This window comes from Glossina fuscipes, unplaced genomic scaffold (assembly GCF_014805625.2).
Source record: "Glossina fuscipes isolate IAEA_lab_2018 unplaced genomic scaffold, Yale_Gfus_2 2, whole genome shotgun sequence".
Taxonomy (NCBI): Eukaryota; Metazoa; Arthropoda; class Insecta; order Diptera; family Glossinidae; genus Glossina; species Glossina fuscipes.
Window position 1 is genome coordinate 10,655,141 of NW_023998416.1, and position 17,519 is coordinate 10,672,659.

At 33.1% G+C, this 17,519-nt stretch overlaps 5 protein-coding genes across 5 annotated transcripts in view; 2 read left to right on the forward strand and 3 right to left on the reverse strand.

The window, feature by feature from the left end:
• Nucleotides 1-96: 96 nt before the first annotated feature.
• On the reverse strand, nt 97-2,486 carry LOC119633556. The gene is made up of 3 exons (XM_038027164.1): nt 2,224-2,486; nt 1,740-2,165; nt 97-1,678 (listed from the first exon to the last, which is right to left on the reverse strand). The coding sequence occupies exons 1-3, from the start codon at nt 2,410-2,412 to the stop codon at nt 1,019-1,021; spliced, it is 1,275 nt and encodes a 424-aa protein (XP_037883092.1). The 5' UTR covers nt 2,413-2,486; the 3' UTR covers nt 97-1,018.
• Nucleotides 2,487-4,177: 1,691 nt separating this feature from the next.
• LOC119632899 lies at nt 4,178-5,006 on the reverse strand. Its single transcript, XM_038026055.1, has one exon. The coding sequence runs from the start codon at nt 4,991-4,993 to the stop codon at nt 4,178-4,180; it is 816 nt and encodes a 271-aa protein (XP_037881983.1). The 5' UTR covers nt 4,994-5,006.
• A 1,887-nt stretch (nt 5,007-6,893) lies between these two features.
• LOC119633892 lies at nt 6,894-8,676 on the reverse strand. Its single transcript, XM_038027703.1, has 3 exons — nt 8,501-8,676; nt 8,304-8,427; nt 6,894-8,218 (listed from the first exon to the last, which is right to left on the reverse strand). Exons 1-3 carry the CDS (start codon nt 8,513-8,515, stop codon nt 7,329-7,331), a joined length of 1,029 nt encoding a protein of 342 aa, XP_037883631.1. The 5' UTR covers nt 8,516-8,676; the 3' UTR covers nt 6,894-7,328.
• A 1,920-nt stretch (nt 8,677-10,596) lies between these two features.
• On the forward strand, nt 10,597-11,968 carry LOC119633713. The gene has a single exon (XM_038027406.1). It carries the CDS (start codon nt 10,627-10,629, stop codon nt 11,926-11,928), a length of 1,302 nt encoding a protein of 433 aa, XP_037883334.1. The 5' UTR covers nt 10,597-10,626; the 3' UTR covers nt 11,929-11,968.
• A 2,109-nt stretch (nt 11,969-14,077) lies between these two features.
• Nucleotides 14,078-17,519, forward strand: part of LOC119632900 — a 12,279-nt gene continuing 8,837 nt past the window's right edge. The window contains 1 exon segment of the mRNA XM_038026056.1: nt 14,078-14,224. Within this exon segment, the coding sequence (XP_037881984.1) occupies nt 14,223-14,224 (2 nt within the window). The 5' untranslated portion in view covers nt 14,078-14,222.

Sequence of the window (17,519 nt, forward strand, 5' to 3'; positions counted from 1 at the left end):
ATGACACCATCATATTATTTTGCTTTTGTGTTATCGGAAATGTTCATCAAAAAAATTTTTATAAGCTTTATACAAGTTAAGCAATACATACGTATATATAAAAAAAAAAATTGTTAAATAAATAAAAAGAGAAGTAAAAACTTAATCATAGTGTTTTTCATTAAAGGCACTTATCACAGGGCTAAGATCGCAAAAATCCAATTCGTTCTTCTTCTCAATACCGATATGCTCAAAACAAAGAAATAAAGAGTAATTTTAATTTTTTCAAACCAGACGTGACCTCTTGCTGTTGGCAAGCATTCGAACCCCTTTTCAATCTCGCACAAACGTAGGCAGATTCAAGATTTTTTTGCAAAATACCACTGCCTGAAGACAGGCTAATATTTTCTTCATTCCTTCACCTTCAGTCCTTCTGCCTAGAACATTAAGAATTTCGATATCTCAAAAAAAGAAAAAGTTAATAATTTCCAGGTCATATTCTCTCGAAATGGTGGGTTTATTGCAATGTTAGCGGGTTCAAATCCCAAGTGCGGTAGAGTTTTTAATACAAATAAACACGTGATATATGAAGACGGGGTAATATTTTCTTCACTCCTCCACTCTTGCCGCGATGCTGAATTGTTATCTTATTCAACCAATATAAAGACTGTCAAACTCAACCAATTAACCGCCTAGAACATTAAGGATTTCGATATCTCAAAAAAAGAAAAAGTTAATAATTTCCAGGTCATATTCTCTCGAAATGGTGGGTTTATTGCGAAATTAATATTTTGAAAAAATATACCGCATAAGTACCCGATCAGGCAAAGGATCATGACTAACAATTTTACGGTCGCGGGTTCAAATCCCAAGTGCAGTGAAGTTTTCAATACACGTGAGCATGTGATCTAAATTATTCGGCAGACTTTAAGTCCGCACTTTTTAAATTTATTTAAACGATTATTTTGAAAAATACTGTTGCTTTGGAATACAAAATCTCAATAGGAGTAAATGAGATGGATGTGCCCTTATTATTATGTTATTGGCCTTGAAAACCAAAATATTCCATTATTTCTTGTATAGGTTTCAAAATCAAATTCCAATAGTTTTTATCCAATTGAGAAACCCGTAGAAACATTTCCGTGCGATCGACATTCATGTAATGATCATAAGTTGCACTCTCTTCATCTCGCATTTTTTGCGCCCATCCCTCCGGCAATTTCATTAACGGTTCACATATAGCTCTTTGCACTAAAACCGGTAGCAAAGCTCGCTGACAGTCCTCGTCAAAATGTTTACGCGTATACGTATCCAAATTTAAATTCAAATTTCTCGCAAATTCAGACAAAGATTTATAATAAAAATCCAATAAGATTTTCAAAAGCTCAACTCTTTCTTCTTCATTTGACGATAAGTTATTGTAAAGGAAATATAGAATATCTATAGCAGGTGGGCAATACCGGGCCGATGAGAAATCAACTAGTAGACAAGTAATCGGCTCGCTTGTACATTTGTCGTCATATTGAAAAAATATATTTTCACCCCAAACATCGCGATGACAGAAGACATTTTGCAGTGAAGACGAGGCATTGATGAATTCATCCAAATTTTCTAATAATTCGCAAAGTTTTTCCTTAATAAAATCTTGAGCGATTTTATATTGATATTGTGGATGCTTTTGAGCTAAAAATAGAATGCTCTAACGAAAACTATAATCAATATTTTAAAATATCATTGATAGCATTCTAAGTACTACTTACCCTTACACCCGTGCGAAACCATTCGTTGGTAACCGTTAGCTCGAATTCACACAATATGTGGCCAAAGTCTTTTTGTATGTCAATCTTATCCCTTAGTTCCCAGCACATGCTCGCAACATGTAACTGAGCTAAGTCTTGTAAAACTAATTTATAATACTTTTCGTTATATTCATTCGACTTTAAATGCCTGATGCATTTATCGGTTTGCATCAGATCTTCCAAAACAACTAAATCATCTCTCGCTAGATAACATTTCGCAAAAAGTTGTTTGCTAGCATAACGTTGCAGATTTGGTAAAACATTTTTATAAATTCCCGATTCTTTTCGAAGAACTCCTATGCTTTCGCAATGCAGACGCTGTAATTTATTGCAAATCGGGAGACTTTTTATGAAATAATTAAAAATTTTCTCTGAATACTCGCTGGCCTGCAAAAGTTGATATTCTATAGAAAAGTTATTTGAATTCATATTCACGCTTACGTACGTTTATTATTATTTGCGCTTTAACGATTAATCTAAAATATTCGCCCATAAATCCGCAAAGATCATCTGCTGCTTTTATCTCATAATTTATAATTTTTATCTCTTTTATTAGCTTCGTATCTAAATCATTGCTAACAATCTGTAAGCACTCAGCTAAGCTTAAAATATCTTGAAGTTTACTTATCGACATGTTGATATTTACTTTACGATAAATTATCCGACTGAATAAATAACTATGTAGTTGACTACTGTAATGATTATAATCAACTAGTCAGTCAACTAATTCAGTTTCATGATAATGGAAATTTTTTTTGATGCATCGCTCTTCTTAACGAGTAGAACGAGAGCAGAGCGAAAGAGAAAATTAAAAGCCGAGCAAATAAGTGAAACGTGAGACCCCATTCGGTAGAATAGCATTACAATGTTTTCGGAACTGTATTCCTCTTGCTTGAAGGCACAATAAAAGAATAAGAAGCTTAGTAGCTCAAATAATATGCTGAGCGTGCATTTATAAGACGATCTTTAAGGCACACAATGTTTGTTCCGGCATTAACGAAAAAGCAAATATGAATTATATGGAAATAAGCGTTTATAACTGTTATACATTCACACCGACCAACTGTTGGCAGAGGGGTACTTATTTAAAGCTTTTGAAAAGCTTGAAAACACTAACACTAACACCTTCAAAAAGTAGGTGTACAGTGCACTTTATAATATTAGGTAAAAGAAAATTGATGCCTTGTCTTTGTTAATAAGTGGCCTAGAGAAACTTTTCTAACATCAATTTTTTCAAGCCATTGCATCGCATATATGCGAAAGTCCGTCGATAATTGAAAAAACAAAATATGCAATTTCTTAGGTCGACCGTAAGTAATTGCGGCAAAATTATAAAAATATATGCTATAGCTTACCCTATGTATTCGCAAACTTTTTAGCCTAAATTGCAGGCGTAGTCAAAGTCATTTGTTACTTGACATCCGTCCATTCATCCATGCATCCATTGGCGATACTTCGGAAGCATTCAACTGAGAAGCGCCAGCCAATTGGTCATACTCACCCGTCTCTAGTTCTTAAGATAAGAACTTGTGTGCATCTGTTAACCAGCGCTTCACTGCTCACCGAAATGTTCAAACACGACTGGACGACTGCTTTGCCTCAAAAGAACAACAGGTATCCACAAACTGTCAAAGGGGAGCTATAGTATGCTGTCGGGCCGAGAATGCAAGAGCACCTTGTTATCTTAAAGGCCCCATTCCGGACGGCCACGCACGCACTGCTCAAGAGTATGAGAATTTGTAACTTACCTGTCGCTTTGACTGTTTCTGAAAACACTATCGTTGTTTGCGCTCTGCTAATACCAATAAACGCTTCTTGTCTTTACGAAAATCCCGTACATATATACCTTGTATTTACTTTTTTCATTATTTGAATGAACCGATCAAACGAAGGAATAGTTTTTGTCGACCATTTTAAAAATCAATTTCGTATACAATGAAAATCCAGCACTAAATAAACACCGCTCTCGAATCACTGAGATGTCGGAACGCTCAATAATCTTAGGAGATTTTTATTATTGCTTTAACCCGTCTAACGTTTAAGGAAGGTCGGGAATCGAAAATTGTGAAAATGAATTCCGTTTATAGTGCTGTTTGACGACTAACTATCGCCCATTTACAGTGCTCGCAGTTGTAGCGACAAGCAAGCAATCCAAAGTGGTGTCGGTAATGCTCTCAGCAAAATGTCGACTTCAAAAAACAAAAGAGAAATCAAATCGTATTACAAAGCCGATTAATGAAAAAATCTCTGATTTACTTTATTAATTTTCCAATTACAATTACAAGGTTGGGAACTACTGGTTAATATCTAGAAAATGTCATATATAATCTTCACCAATAGGGTTTATGATCGTAGCAATAACGTAGAGAAATTTGCATTAAGCTAATATTTCTAATAACCTATTCATCCTCAGGGCAGCATTCTGGCATAGCGTAGTCGATAATATCTTCCAATACTTCCAACATTATACTACGAAATTCTTCATTCTCCGTCATATACGTAAGCATCTTTTGTGAGCGATCAATTGTCTTGTAATTATCATCAACAAATTGAGGAGGCACTCTTAAAATAGTGCATGCTAACCCGCGTAGGACCAAGCCGAACAACTCGAATTCTTCGTAGGACTCGCAAAATTGATCTTTTGAAATACCTGCTCCATCTTCGCATAATTCATTCTTCTCTAAATTACGAACGAATTCATTATAATAGAAGTCTAAATAGAACGTGTCCTTTTTAAGACGCTCTTCTCTGTTCAGATTCATAAATAGAACAACTAGAACATCAATAATTGGCGGACAATAACGGGTGGATTTAAAGTCCACAAAAACAGCTGAAGCATCTGCATCATTGAGCGGTAAGAAAACGTTACCCACCCAAACGCTACGGTGACAGAGCACATTGCGATATTTCAATGACGGATTAACCATATCAGGAACTGATTGCATTTCATTCAATAAATCCAAATTGATAAAAGTCAGTTCATTCGCTTTCGTGTACTTTGGATGAATTTTAGCAACTGCGAAGAGTGCATTCACGCCCGTTTTAAACCAGTCCGATGCGGGATCCAGTAGTGTTTCTTCCAAGCAATATTCAAACGAATCTCCAATCGGGCTATTGAAGCGCTCATAAGCTATACTTGAGCTATGCATTGCAGCCAAACCCTTCAGAATCGAAAGAATTTCTGTCTCGGTGAAAGCCAAAAGATTTTTATACATTATATAGCCAACTTCCCTCAGATCTTCAAAGACTAGAATATCTCTCCGACATAAATAAACTCTTGGACACCATACTCTCTCGGCTAGTTTTAACGATTAAAATAATCGAAACCATTTTTTTATTCATTTATTTCGATTATCATTTTAAAATGTGTACTCACAAAATTCCAGCATGAATGGCAGTAGAGAGCAATACAAATTGCTCTCCTTTTTAAACACTGAATACTTTTCGTTATCTCTCTCACATGTTACCTCTTGTTTAACGAAAAATGTTATCTTTATTATCTCAGCAGTTTCTTGTTCACTATTTTCATCTGAGACTTTTTGAGTGTACTAGAGTAGGGAGAGAATACATATAAAAGTTAAGTAACGTTAAATGTGTTGAAATGAATCACCTCTTTCTCGTCCAAAAGACATTCAAAAATCAAATAATAATAATGCGACGAATTACATTGCAGGCTTCCCCAAAGATTTTCAGTAATTGTCACGGGCTCTAATGTGAATTCTTTGAATCTTAATACACTATTCTTTTCTGTGTTGTAGTTATTTAAAATCTCTTCACAATAAGCTCGCACCAGCATACCCATATTCTTGTCGATTGCAGGATCCATTTTAATCAATCTCAATATATTTCTTTTAAATGCACGTGTCCCATATATATATATATATTTTTTTTTTGATATAATAAAAAATAAACTTTTTTGTTCGTTTCAAGAATTTTTCATTTTGATAAATTTAACTTTATTTGTCATTTATAAATATATTTTGATAATAATATTTATCTCAATCCCTTTTCAAGAAGAAATAATTCTCTTCTATAAATTCCACTCTATCTTACTTATGTTAAAGGCTACGTGTTTTCCGATTTGATTTCTTACATTTTCCAGAGGAACCATCATTTAATCATTACGCTGGACAAGAAGTTTTAATAGATTGTTGCAAGCTTTTAAATTTTTTTATCAAAATTCCCGTTTTAGCGTCAAAATGAAGCTCTTGCGTAAGCAGATTCGAAATTGTGTAAATACTTTGAGTTAGTAAAAGAAAGTTTCCGGCAAAAAGAATAAGTTTTCACGAAAATCTAAATATAACGATTGCAGACGATATCGAGGATCATTTGATGCAATTCGGCAACTCTGCAGAAAAGTTTTCTACAAAGCCTTAAATGCTTGCATACGGTGTTCCAATAAAGTCTACATACAGTGCATACAGGAAAAAAGAAAATCGTTAGGTCTTAAAGTAAAGTAATATTACCAACGGTTTCGGGATGAATCCTTACTGGCTTTATCTACTTCTAGGTCCTGGCATTGAAAATGAGACAAATCGTTCGAAGGACACGCCCACAACATTACGTAAACTGAGAATATCTTAGTTTTTCAAATGGAATAAAAAATTGATTTTTTGCTTATTATTTATAAACTGTAGCGGATTCAATAGGCGATGCTGTAGTACCTGTACAAGAATGAAAGACGTTGTCCACGCCTTCAAATGCAAAAATGTAATTTCTCGTTTCAATACCATTACAACGCGCAGAAACCAGCTTCAAAAACGCCACAAAGTATATAAATTCTTAGGCAGTTTCAAAAGTGGAATGCATTTTCCGTTTGATCATCTGCCCATCTGTGCGTCTGCGCAACTGTGTAGTTAACGCCTGCAAATTTGGCAAAGCATTTTGAAGTGACTTTAACTTTTCCAAGGGCGTCCCTACAACATGAAAATTTACTTCTTTTACGTTTTTTGTCTTTTTGGACAAACAGTGATGGGTATAAAAGATTCCGTCCCAACGTCATGTAATTTCCGTACTTGTTTTGATTAAAGTATGTTTTTTGCTTCTCTTAAGTCAAAACAAATCTTGAAGTGTTATTTAATACAAGCTTTTGTTTCCTAAGAAATAATAATTTTGACCCTCAACCCGTCAATGCAGTTTTTAATAAGAGAAACCATAATGTTTCCTATTGTATGTAGATTTTATCGAGCTAGTGTATGTGAGTTTCCCTTTAGTTATGAACTGAAGCCGAAGGGTGAAGGGTCACGAACGAAATGACTTTGCTGTGCACTTATTGAACCCTTACCGAAGAAAGGGACAGTCCTTAATTTTCAATGATAAGGCCCACTTTTGGTTAGTAAGACCAAAGTTTACGCAAACGAACAACGCAAAATTTTTTTTCCCCATTAGAGGCCAAAATTTTTATTTAAGAAATACTGGAAAGCGACAACAGTCAAAACCGATCGCTATTACTTCATGCTAATCAATAATTTCTTCTATCTTTTAACATTTCTGATTATGAATAAAACGAATAATTGCAATCGTAATCCGATCAGAGAGAGAGGAAAGTATTTACTTCTCAATTCTCTCAATAATCCAATCAATAATATCTGCCACACTTTCGAATATTAATGATCGCAATTCCTTATTTCTTTGCATATATTCCAAGAGTTGCTCCGAACGTTCTACATTCTTATAATGATCATTAACAATAGCGCGGGGAACATTTAAAATACTTAAAGCTAAAAATCGATATACTAAACCTAACAATTGAAATTCTTTATAAGACTCATGCAACTCTTGCTCGCTAATAGTTAAAAATGTCTTATTTTCGCAATATTCGAAATTCTTAAGTAATTGCCTATAATAGTATCGGAGGTAAACATATTCTGAGAGGATTCGTTGCTCTCTGCTTAAGTTCATAAATATGATGAAAATAATGTCAATGGCAGGAGGACTGTAACGACAAGTTTGAAAGTCAACGAATACGGCTGCGTGGTGAGGATTTTGATGATTTAAAAATATATTACCACCCCATAGATCGCGATGACACAAAACATTACGATACTTTAAGGATGTGTCGGCCATAGAGCAAATCATATACAAATGTGATAATAGTTCGTTTGCAATGAAAGCCTGTCCCTTAACGGTTTTATATTTGGGATGAATTTTCGCTACCTCTACTAAAGCCTTAAGTCCGGTATTTAGCCAAGGCACCGAAGAGCTTAAAGTAATTTCTTGCAGGCAATTTTTAAACGCATCACCAATACATATGCCGTTACAGAATTCGTAAACAATACTTGAACTATGCATTATAGCTAAACTTTTTATAATATTAAACATTTCCATATCGCCTAAGTTGAGGTGATCGCGGCAATCAGCAAGATCAAGTTCACGCAAATCCTCTAGGATAAGTAATTGATCATCGCAGAGATATAATCTCGGTAACCAAATTTCTTCAGCTTAATAAAAAAAAAACAAAAAAAAAAAAAAAGAAATATATTAACTTAAATATTTGCTCAAATATTTGAAGACTTGAGCACTTACAATACTTTAGCAAGTAGGGTAAAAGACAGCGATACAATTCTTTTTCTTTCTCAAATATTTTGATACGCTCATCTTTTTCATCGACCGCAGGGAGTGACTTAATAAAAAATTTTACGCTTCGCGTCTAAGAAGTTTAAATATTCCTCTTGTCAATATGACTGTGCAATTAGGAGAATTCGCATTTTCTCGAAACTCACCTTTTCACTTTTCATCTCTTCAAAGCATTGCAACGTTAAGCTGTGATAATCGCAAAGAAATCCAACTACTTCTGTAACCGGCTCAATAAAAAACTCTTTCACAGTTAACAGAGTTTGATATTCTCGATTATAATTTCCTATAATTTCATGACAAAAGTTTTTGATAATAAACAAATCCCTTAAAGCTTTTGTAGACATTTCGTTAGACGCTTATGCACATCGTCTTCGTTTTCGATTTTTCCAATTTATTTGGCTGCGATCCAAATTTTCTTCTTTCATTTACTTTCAACCGTCATTCTCATCTGCACGTTCACTTGCATTTTCATTTCAAATGATAAGCTTTTTGTTTTTTTTTTTTTGTTTTTTTTCTCCCATTCAAAATGCTTTTTAATTGTTTTCACCACTTTATTGCATATACGAGGCGATACTAAAATTTTCACGAATAATCGTTTCAATCACTTTTCTGATTCTATATTCTTCTATATATTTCTATTGTTTACTTTTCACTTTATCGCGTCGATTGCTTATTGAATTTAAACTAACACTAATTATCATCAGATTTGTAAAGTTTCACGCTCGGATTGTTATCGCCGATTTTATAAAACAATAATAACAATAACAAAAAAATTGTTAAAATTGATTTAAAGGCAATTATATCGAAAGCACACATTTTTAGCACCGACACCACCACAATGGTGGGAAAAAATTATTTTAGCACATTTTTGTTTATATTCTATCAGAGGCAAAGATATTAAAGTTTATTGTTTACGTTTATTATATTAAGTTATTGTAAATAAGGATGATCCATACATATGCCGATAATCAACTTGAATCACGAAATCAATTCAATTTGATTGTGTGTGCGTTTGTCCATCGATGGAAATAATTATTATAGACTTCGATTCTCCCTTACAAGAAGATTAAGCTGAAAAATCGTAGAAATGCGTTAAAGTTAGAAGCAAGAAATACTTTTAAAATTGTAGATCCATATGCTAAGTTTTGATTGTTCATATGTATTAGTAAGGAGTAGAGTGAATGTAAGCACTTTGTGTATGGCGCGGTGGCGCCAGGAATGCACTTCGCAGATGGTCTCGCCAATGGGAAAACTCAATTGTAATATTTATCGTTATTGCTGTTCGTCTCCCTCTACCTAAAAGGCATATTGAACTCGTCCAAGTTCCTAGACTATCAGCTTAAAGATTCTTCTGAATCGCATTCTCTGCTTTGCTTAGCAGCAATGTCTTGTATCTGATCGTAAAAATTGCTCGCCACTTATCTTATATCTAATTCCATAGATATCTAAGGATTTACGGAAAATTTGATAAAAGGGAACCATCGGTCTTTGAGAGAGTCTTTCAAATCATATCTAAGCAAGAAAGCAATAGCCAAGCCTAGGTCTCTCTGCCGCAATTCCAATAGCTTTTTTGCTATACCAGGAAACATCGTATGCGTTTCTTATCTTGTGCCATGCTTCAAATGTTTAGTTCATTTTCCCTGTGCCATTGGAAGACTTAGAGATAAATATCATTGATCAATCAATCACACTACTAGAATACATATCGCACTTATTCATAAAGAGTTTTCTGTGCCAATTTAGCCTTGGGTTTTCAAAGTCTGCTAAAAAAAAATGTCCAGAAAGCCTAAAGGCAGCGTCTTGACTAACTCTGACAATGAAAGTGATTTCTATGCAAAACTGAACCTTCTAAGTATTGCCCTGGATAGCTTGCAATTTATAAACAATATCCTGTTAAAATGTTTGTCGCCCATCCATCTATAGCGCAGAAGTGATTAATTGATACGCCCTCCCTCAAGTTTTGTATATATTTTTTGATGCGTTGAGTATCCAAGATTCGTCCCGAAGTGAATCTTCTTAATTGATCTCTCTGCCTAAATTTAGATCTTATATTAATCATTATAGAGGCAAGCACAAACTTTTGAAATAGTAATCAAATGTCAAATTAAAACTTGAAAGTCTATCTCTAAATTCTTTATTGCTTAATATCGCAATCTAGATAACTACTTTAGATAGATTTTAAATATTTTTCATTTCAAAAAGTCATCTTTTATTTAGTTAACATCTGTCAAGCCAGTTGGATCATTGCCTTTACAATACTTACTATATAGCAATGGGAGCTACTACGCTACAATTGAGTTTTAAAGAAATGCAAGAATTATGCTTTAATTCTCTGCAAGATTGCAGCGCTACTAAAGAGATATTAACAGCTGTTCCAGAAGATTTTCATGTTATAAAATATGAATTCAATCTGATTGGCGAGCATCCGGCCGGTTATTTGGGTGTTCATCAGTATCTTTTAGTGGAAATTTCTAATCCTTTCAAATGTGATACTAACGATGAGACATACAAAGTATTGAGATTTTTTACTAAATCCGCTCCTATGGAAATTCCTTCACGTATGGCTTACATAGAAGAGTTTGGTGTATTTAAAAAGGAAATATTAGTCTATCGTGAGGTACTGCCGCATTTAGAATCAATTTTCGGTCAAGTGGCTCCGAGATGCTATTACGCCGATAAAAATATGTTAATATTCGAAGATTTAAAGCACAAGAATTATCGAATGGATGCTAAACGCGATGGCTTATTAGATTATCAGCATTTGAGTTGCGCTATCAAGTCTTTAGCCAAAATGCATGCAGCGTCTTTGATCTATGAAATAAGAATGAAGAGTAAGATAAATGCTTTACATCCAGACGCAGTAGTCGAGAATGCTTATCCTTTGAATATGAAAGCAAATCACGTTCGTTATCAGAATTTTTCGAATGCTGTAAATGTTTTTAAAGAAATTCTAAGAGTTTTACCGAAGTATGAAAAAAATTTGGAAAATATTTTACATCAGTTACCGGAAAAAATGCAAAAAATTTTCAAATTATCTCAAACTTCTAATAAATATTGCAACGTGTTTAGCCACGGCGATCTTTGGGCTAATAATGTAATGTTTCAGGATTCGCTAAGTGATAATGAACCCATTGAGTGCCGTTTCGTTGACTTTCAATTGGCACGTTACGCTCCTCCTATGCTCGATTTGATTACCCTTCTAACGATACCAACTAGTCGTGAGTTTCGAAAAAGACATTTAATGTCCTTGCTCACGGAATACTATCAATACATGTCACACTTAATGAAAGGGGAAAGTTTGTCATTGAATCAATTTCTAACTCAAGAACAATTTTATGCTTCATTCGAAGAATTTCGTATATGCGGTTTAATCGAAAGTCTATTGTTTTCGCATTTGACTATACTTCCAGAAGAGTTGACTCAAAGTTTGACTTCATCGGCGAATGGTTTTAGTGATTTTTTCAATCGCAAACGTGTAGAGATATGTTTGAAAGCTTTTCATACCGACGAAGTTTACCATACGAGATTATGTGATATGTTGGAAGATTTAGTAGATAATTTTGTATTAAATTAAATTTCAAATGTATGTAACTTAGAGTTAATGGTTATTTTAATTGTAATCAAAAAAAAAAAAAAATCATATTGAAAAACAAACTCTGCACAATAACATTATTTTATACGTATTGTTTACACTATATATGGCGTATTGTAAAATTACCTTTATTTGCATTTGCATTTAAATAAATATTGGTTTATCTAGCTTCCTAGAGGTAAGTGAGCGATTTTATCTAATCAGAGTTTTTTGTATTTTTAATCAAAGGCCTATAAAAATGTGATTACAACAAACGAGAATGTTCAACGAACGTAGGACATCTCTCTCTTCAAGAAAGGTTAGTTGGTTAAGAAGTTAGGAAGTTGGAAACTACGCATTGAGTTCAACTTAGGTACGATCCAATACGATTAGTCGAAGACAGAACCACGAGAAGGCTATTTTATATCTGGCCGAACTTACTCGTCTATTCCGTACACATACGTATGCCACCACCAGTTCGTCTTTATTTTTATACCACAATTTCTCTTATAGAATCCAGAGAAACCAAAGGAATATACTCTTAATCAGGATGACAGGCAAATTATTCTTCTTCTTATAAAAAAAAGAAATTTAAAAATGCGCTTTATTTATCCAAATCGAAGCCTTATGTGGAACACTATAACAATAAAATTTATTTTTATCAATAATAAACAACCCGTAGAACATGCTGATATGGCAAACATATAAAAACATTATATGTGGGCCATGGTTCACCATTAAATAGCCTACACTACTTCGCTTAATAGTTCATATAGCATAATAAAGTTTTATGTGGGAAGTTGTCGAAAGGGGGTCCGATTCAAACCATTGACAATAGCGTTCGTTTTTAGGCCAAAATACACCGGTGCACCAAAGTTTATCAACAAAATCTCAATAGCGATCTGCAGATTGCACATAAAAATATAAGACAGATAGATGGACAGACGAGCTTAGCTCGATTCGAAAGTGATTGTGAATCAATCGGTGTAATAAAAGGTGGATTTATTTTAAGATCTTCCCGGTTTTGTGTGCATTTGCACAAACTCAACTCCTGAACCGCAAGTGGTGTAGGGTATAACAAAATAGAACATAGACAATTTAGAAAACGTTTTGAAGCTCTTACGTTGAAATTCAATCAGCTTACATATGTGTCGAAATGAAAAGCAAACAATTTTACCGTTTAATTGTGGACATGCATCCTTCATTAATCCGTAAATGAAGACGCAACGGGGCACGCGCTAATTCGAAACGATATAAAAAAAAGCCGTAGTGTGAAGACAAAGTCCTTTGTCTGGTCCTTAATGAAAGCTATATCATAGCGGCGAGTCTTTTAAAAGAATACAACCTCATTATTGTTTGCCCATAGTGTCATACACATTGTTAACTTACATTTACAACATAACAAATTTAAGCTTTGCGATTCTTAAGGCAATATATCGAAGGCTTAGAGAACATGGTTTATAATAGAAAACACTCGACGATCAAATGTACAATAATAACATAAAACTTCATAATTTTCAGATTCAGGTAATCGTAGGCAAAAAGCGAAGGTGTTTGACAGTCTATGCAAACATCTTAAAAAATTATCGCAAATGTCGCTAAACGATTCCCCTACTCACGTTGCTTTATATTGATATAAGTCTGCGAGGGGCGAATGTATGACTTACTTAATATTCCCAATGTAGTGGACATAAAAACTTAACTGCTTAACACCTATTTACAAATATAAAATTTAATCATTTTTTAATCCTAAGTAATTTAATAAATCCCAACAGATAAACGCCATCCATCATTCTCTCTCTCTTATCAGCGATTCTCTGTTTCAATATGCATAACTGCATTATGAACGAATGGTTTGAAACTTTGCTACTTCTGCTAAAATTGAGAGATCTGATCTCTTCACACAACTAGTTTTTGTCCGTATAACGTACAGCAAGGTAAAGTAAATATTTTAAACTTAATATTAACTTTATTTTTAAGCCGCTTGAACAACTACACCGAAAAATGTTTGGTGCAATCAGTTGACCAAACTATCAGTTGTTTACAAGTCGTGTTTGTTTAAACTTTAAATGCAAAATTTAGCGCTTCAAATAGAAATCAAAATAAGAAATAAAACATAAGCAACAATATAATATTAATAAATAAACAAAGATTATTTAAAATAAACGATCATTGGTGTTGAAGTGCATTTCGATCACGTAACTATTGCAATTAACAGTTTGTGGCTTGAATTTAAAAAAAAACACAAAAAAAAACCGTTTTCCTTTAGTTGTAAAGCCCTCTTAAAATCATTAAAAATGTAAGTTTTATTATCGCAATCAAAGTTATGAAATATTTGAAACTCAAAAGATATAAAATATCATTTCAAAAATCAATATATGTTTTAGCCTATAAAACGTTGTCGGAATTACAAAAGTAACTGTGCACAATAGCTCTTAAAACCTAATCGTAGACTATACTTGACATTTTAAGGTAGCAAAGGTTCGATCATTTTCATTATGTAAGAAAACAATTTCAAATCGAGTTTTAAAATATTTTGTAGGGAATATCTAGTTAAGACCAAGCGATCCTTTCGCTTCCGTTTAAGTCCTTGGCATCTCAGAGAAAAATCATATAATATATAATTAATTCCAACTGATCAAAGTTCTCACCGCGCGCTTTTAATTTTTTGGCAAAAACACTGACTCCTTTCTCCGCCTGCTATTCGTCTCGATGGAAATACGCTGAGATATTTTTATTTCCAGATTCTCTTAAGTGAACATGACCATTTTCCAAAGACGTCTGTGTATGAGAGCGAAATTCAAAATCAAAGGGCAAAGCGTTAGACTCTAACTTTCTAGTAGCAATTCACTTAACACAATTAGTCTTCACAGAAGAAGGTCTCGAAATGTTTCATTCAATGAATGATTTTTTTCCCAATATTCAAGAGGCTTCAAAGTGTCTATGAAGCCAATAAAAAAATTGATTTTGTAAAATATCTTCATTAGTGCAAATCCTTATGGAATCCAATTATGACGAAGAAATAAGTCTCTTAAAAACATGTTCCATCTCAGCTTCTCGTTTATGCTTAACATGTCCCACCTCCATAAAGGTCGTCAAGCTTGCACGTGCCTCACGTCTATTCAATTTTTTCGAATCCATGTTAATGTTAAATTATCGCTAGGCAATATTTAAACATTTTTCATCAGCTATCTCTACCCAACAATAACAATTTTCTTCGAATAGACAAAAGAAACAAAAGAAACGCATCCCGCGGTTGGTGCTTTTTTTTTTTTTGAGTAAAACTTAACATTATTCAAAGCTCCTAAAAACACCTCTACCTAATTCTTCGTGACAATCATCAGACCCGCAAAAATGAAGAACCTTTCAACAAAGTGTCACTTACATTATTATGGGGCGCTTAGGAGAAGTGCTTTTATATGGAAAAGTCACAGTGTTAACTCATACTATAGAGTATCAACTACGAATTCTTTTGAAACTTCTTTAATGCTAAAATGCGAATACAGTATAAAAGTGTGAATGTGAAGAAAACTCAAAATGATTAAACTTATTGCAGGCTATGCTATGCAATTTATATTATAAGTTATTTTAATGACAACAGTAAGCAGACGTCAGGTTATCTGTCCACCAATATTCTAATCAGAGCTTTTTATCTCAAAAGATTAAAATGAAAATAATATAACAACAATTTTTACACTTCCGAGAGTAATTAAATCAAATATTCATTCATTCATATTTAAAAGTGCATAAAACAATTCATCTAGAATCAGTTATGTACGAACATAATCAAAACTCTCCAACTTAACGAAAAAGAAGGCAAGGTAAAGTTAAAAGTGGGATAGAACTTTCCTAACACTTGGAACTAAGCCTTACAGGAAACTTTTATTAAATTATTATTACCTTGTACTTAATTATTCATACATAAAATACACGTTTGACTACCAGGTAAAATGAAGATCTTACGGGCCAGAAAACATTACATTTATTATGATTACAAGCCACTATTTTAGACGATATCTAAGAAAGCTAGAAATAAAAATGACAAATTTTAAATAAACCAAAAATATCACTAAAAATATACATAGAGTTTTGATAACAGAAGGCCTTTCCGATCGATTAGCGAACTTTATGCATTAAGAGTATGAAAAGATGTTCAGCATGCTATGCAAACTTTTGATTCCATAATGTGTAAGAAAGCAAAACAAAACGAATTTTAATTATGTGTGATTGTGGATCTATTGGTATTTAAGCTAAGAGGAGTTGAAAGAGAAACTTCTAATCTTAATTTGTTCTTTTATCTAAAGGTTTAGGCCCGTAAAGGTAGTTTCAGAAAACGGACAGCCCACCCAATATGGTTAAAACGACTCTACTAGTTAACGCAGTTAGGAGTATTTATATAATTCAAAAGGAGTTATGAACGCTCTCTGATAACTGCCAAAAGGAAGTCCTCGGATAAGGAATATATGCTTGACTATCGCAAAATCTGCGAGTCTCACGAAAATTTGAGAGAGATTAATGAGAACGATTCTCAATAACCACATAAGCGCTGACAATAGTAAAAAGACTCCAATCTGATCAGCAAGTTATACCCTAACCAAAGAATCTGACTTGAATTTATCGGGAGAGTAACGAGAGACGATGTAGCAAAACTAATAGCCTACCAATACAAAAAACAATAGAAACAATAGAAAAAACATAGAAAAACAAAAGAAATGACGAAAATGTTAAACAAAAACGAAACATGTATATAAATACACATATGCTTCCATATATATATATATAGATATGAAATATTTTTCAAGGTCATTTTAAAGAAGTATATGTATATATGCATGCTCATATGTATATGCATACAAAAACATTGTATAGTTCACTTTGTAGACAACAACTCGTTGATAAGTTTGTAAATGCTTCTCATGCACTTCATTCCATGTGTGTACTCGTACGCATAATGATTACCAGCAGTTTTGTGTGGTTAAACAACTCATCTTAAATACATTTTTTTTTTTTTTTTTTTTTTTTTTAAAAATATGGTTATGGGGAAAAAGGAAAAAAAATTGTTAAAAAAAAAAAAAAAACGATGATTAAGTGTATGACACAAGTGACCTCTTTGCTATTTTTGTGGCTTACTTTATGTAAATGGCAGTTGTTGTTCAATTTTCCTTTCATTTCAAATTAATATGCAAAGCATAACCTGTCAGTCGCAAAGCAAGTGTAGGTGTAGGTGGTTATCGAACATATACTATATGCATGTATTTGCAAAGACCTACTATTTCAGTCATATTTAACTAAAGTCAGCAATTATTTTTTAATTAATTTTTTATTTTCTTTCAAACTTAATAAAAATTATTATCATAAAGATAAAGAGAGATTCATGCAAACTCTATGAAAATACGTCTTCATTATTGTTGCTCATTAAAAGTAATCAAGCATTTAAATAATGATTGTCTTTGACATAAACATATTTTAACGTACTTTCCGTGTACATAAAGAAATTTTAATTTCCAACATGATCAAGTGAATTGATTAATGCCAGATCATTATTTGTTTAATAGGATCTAAATATATATACATAGATCAGAAATGATATAATA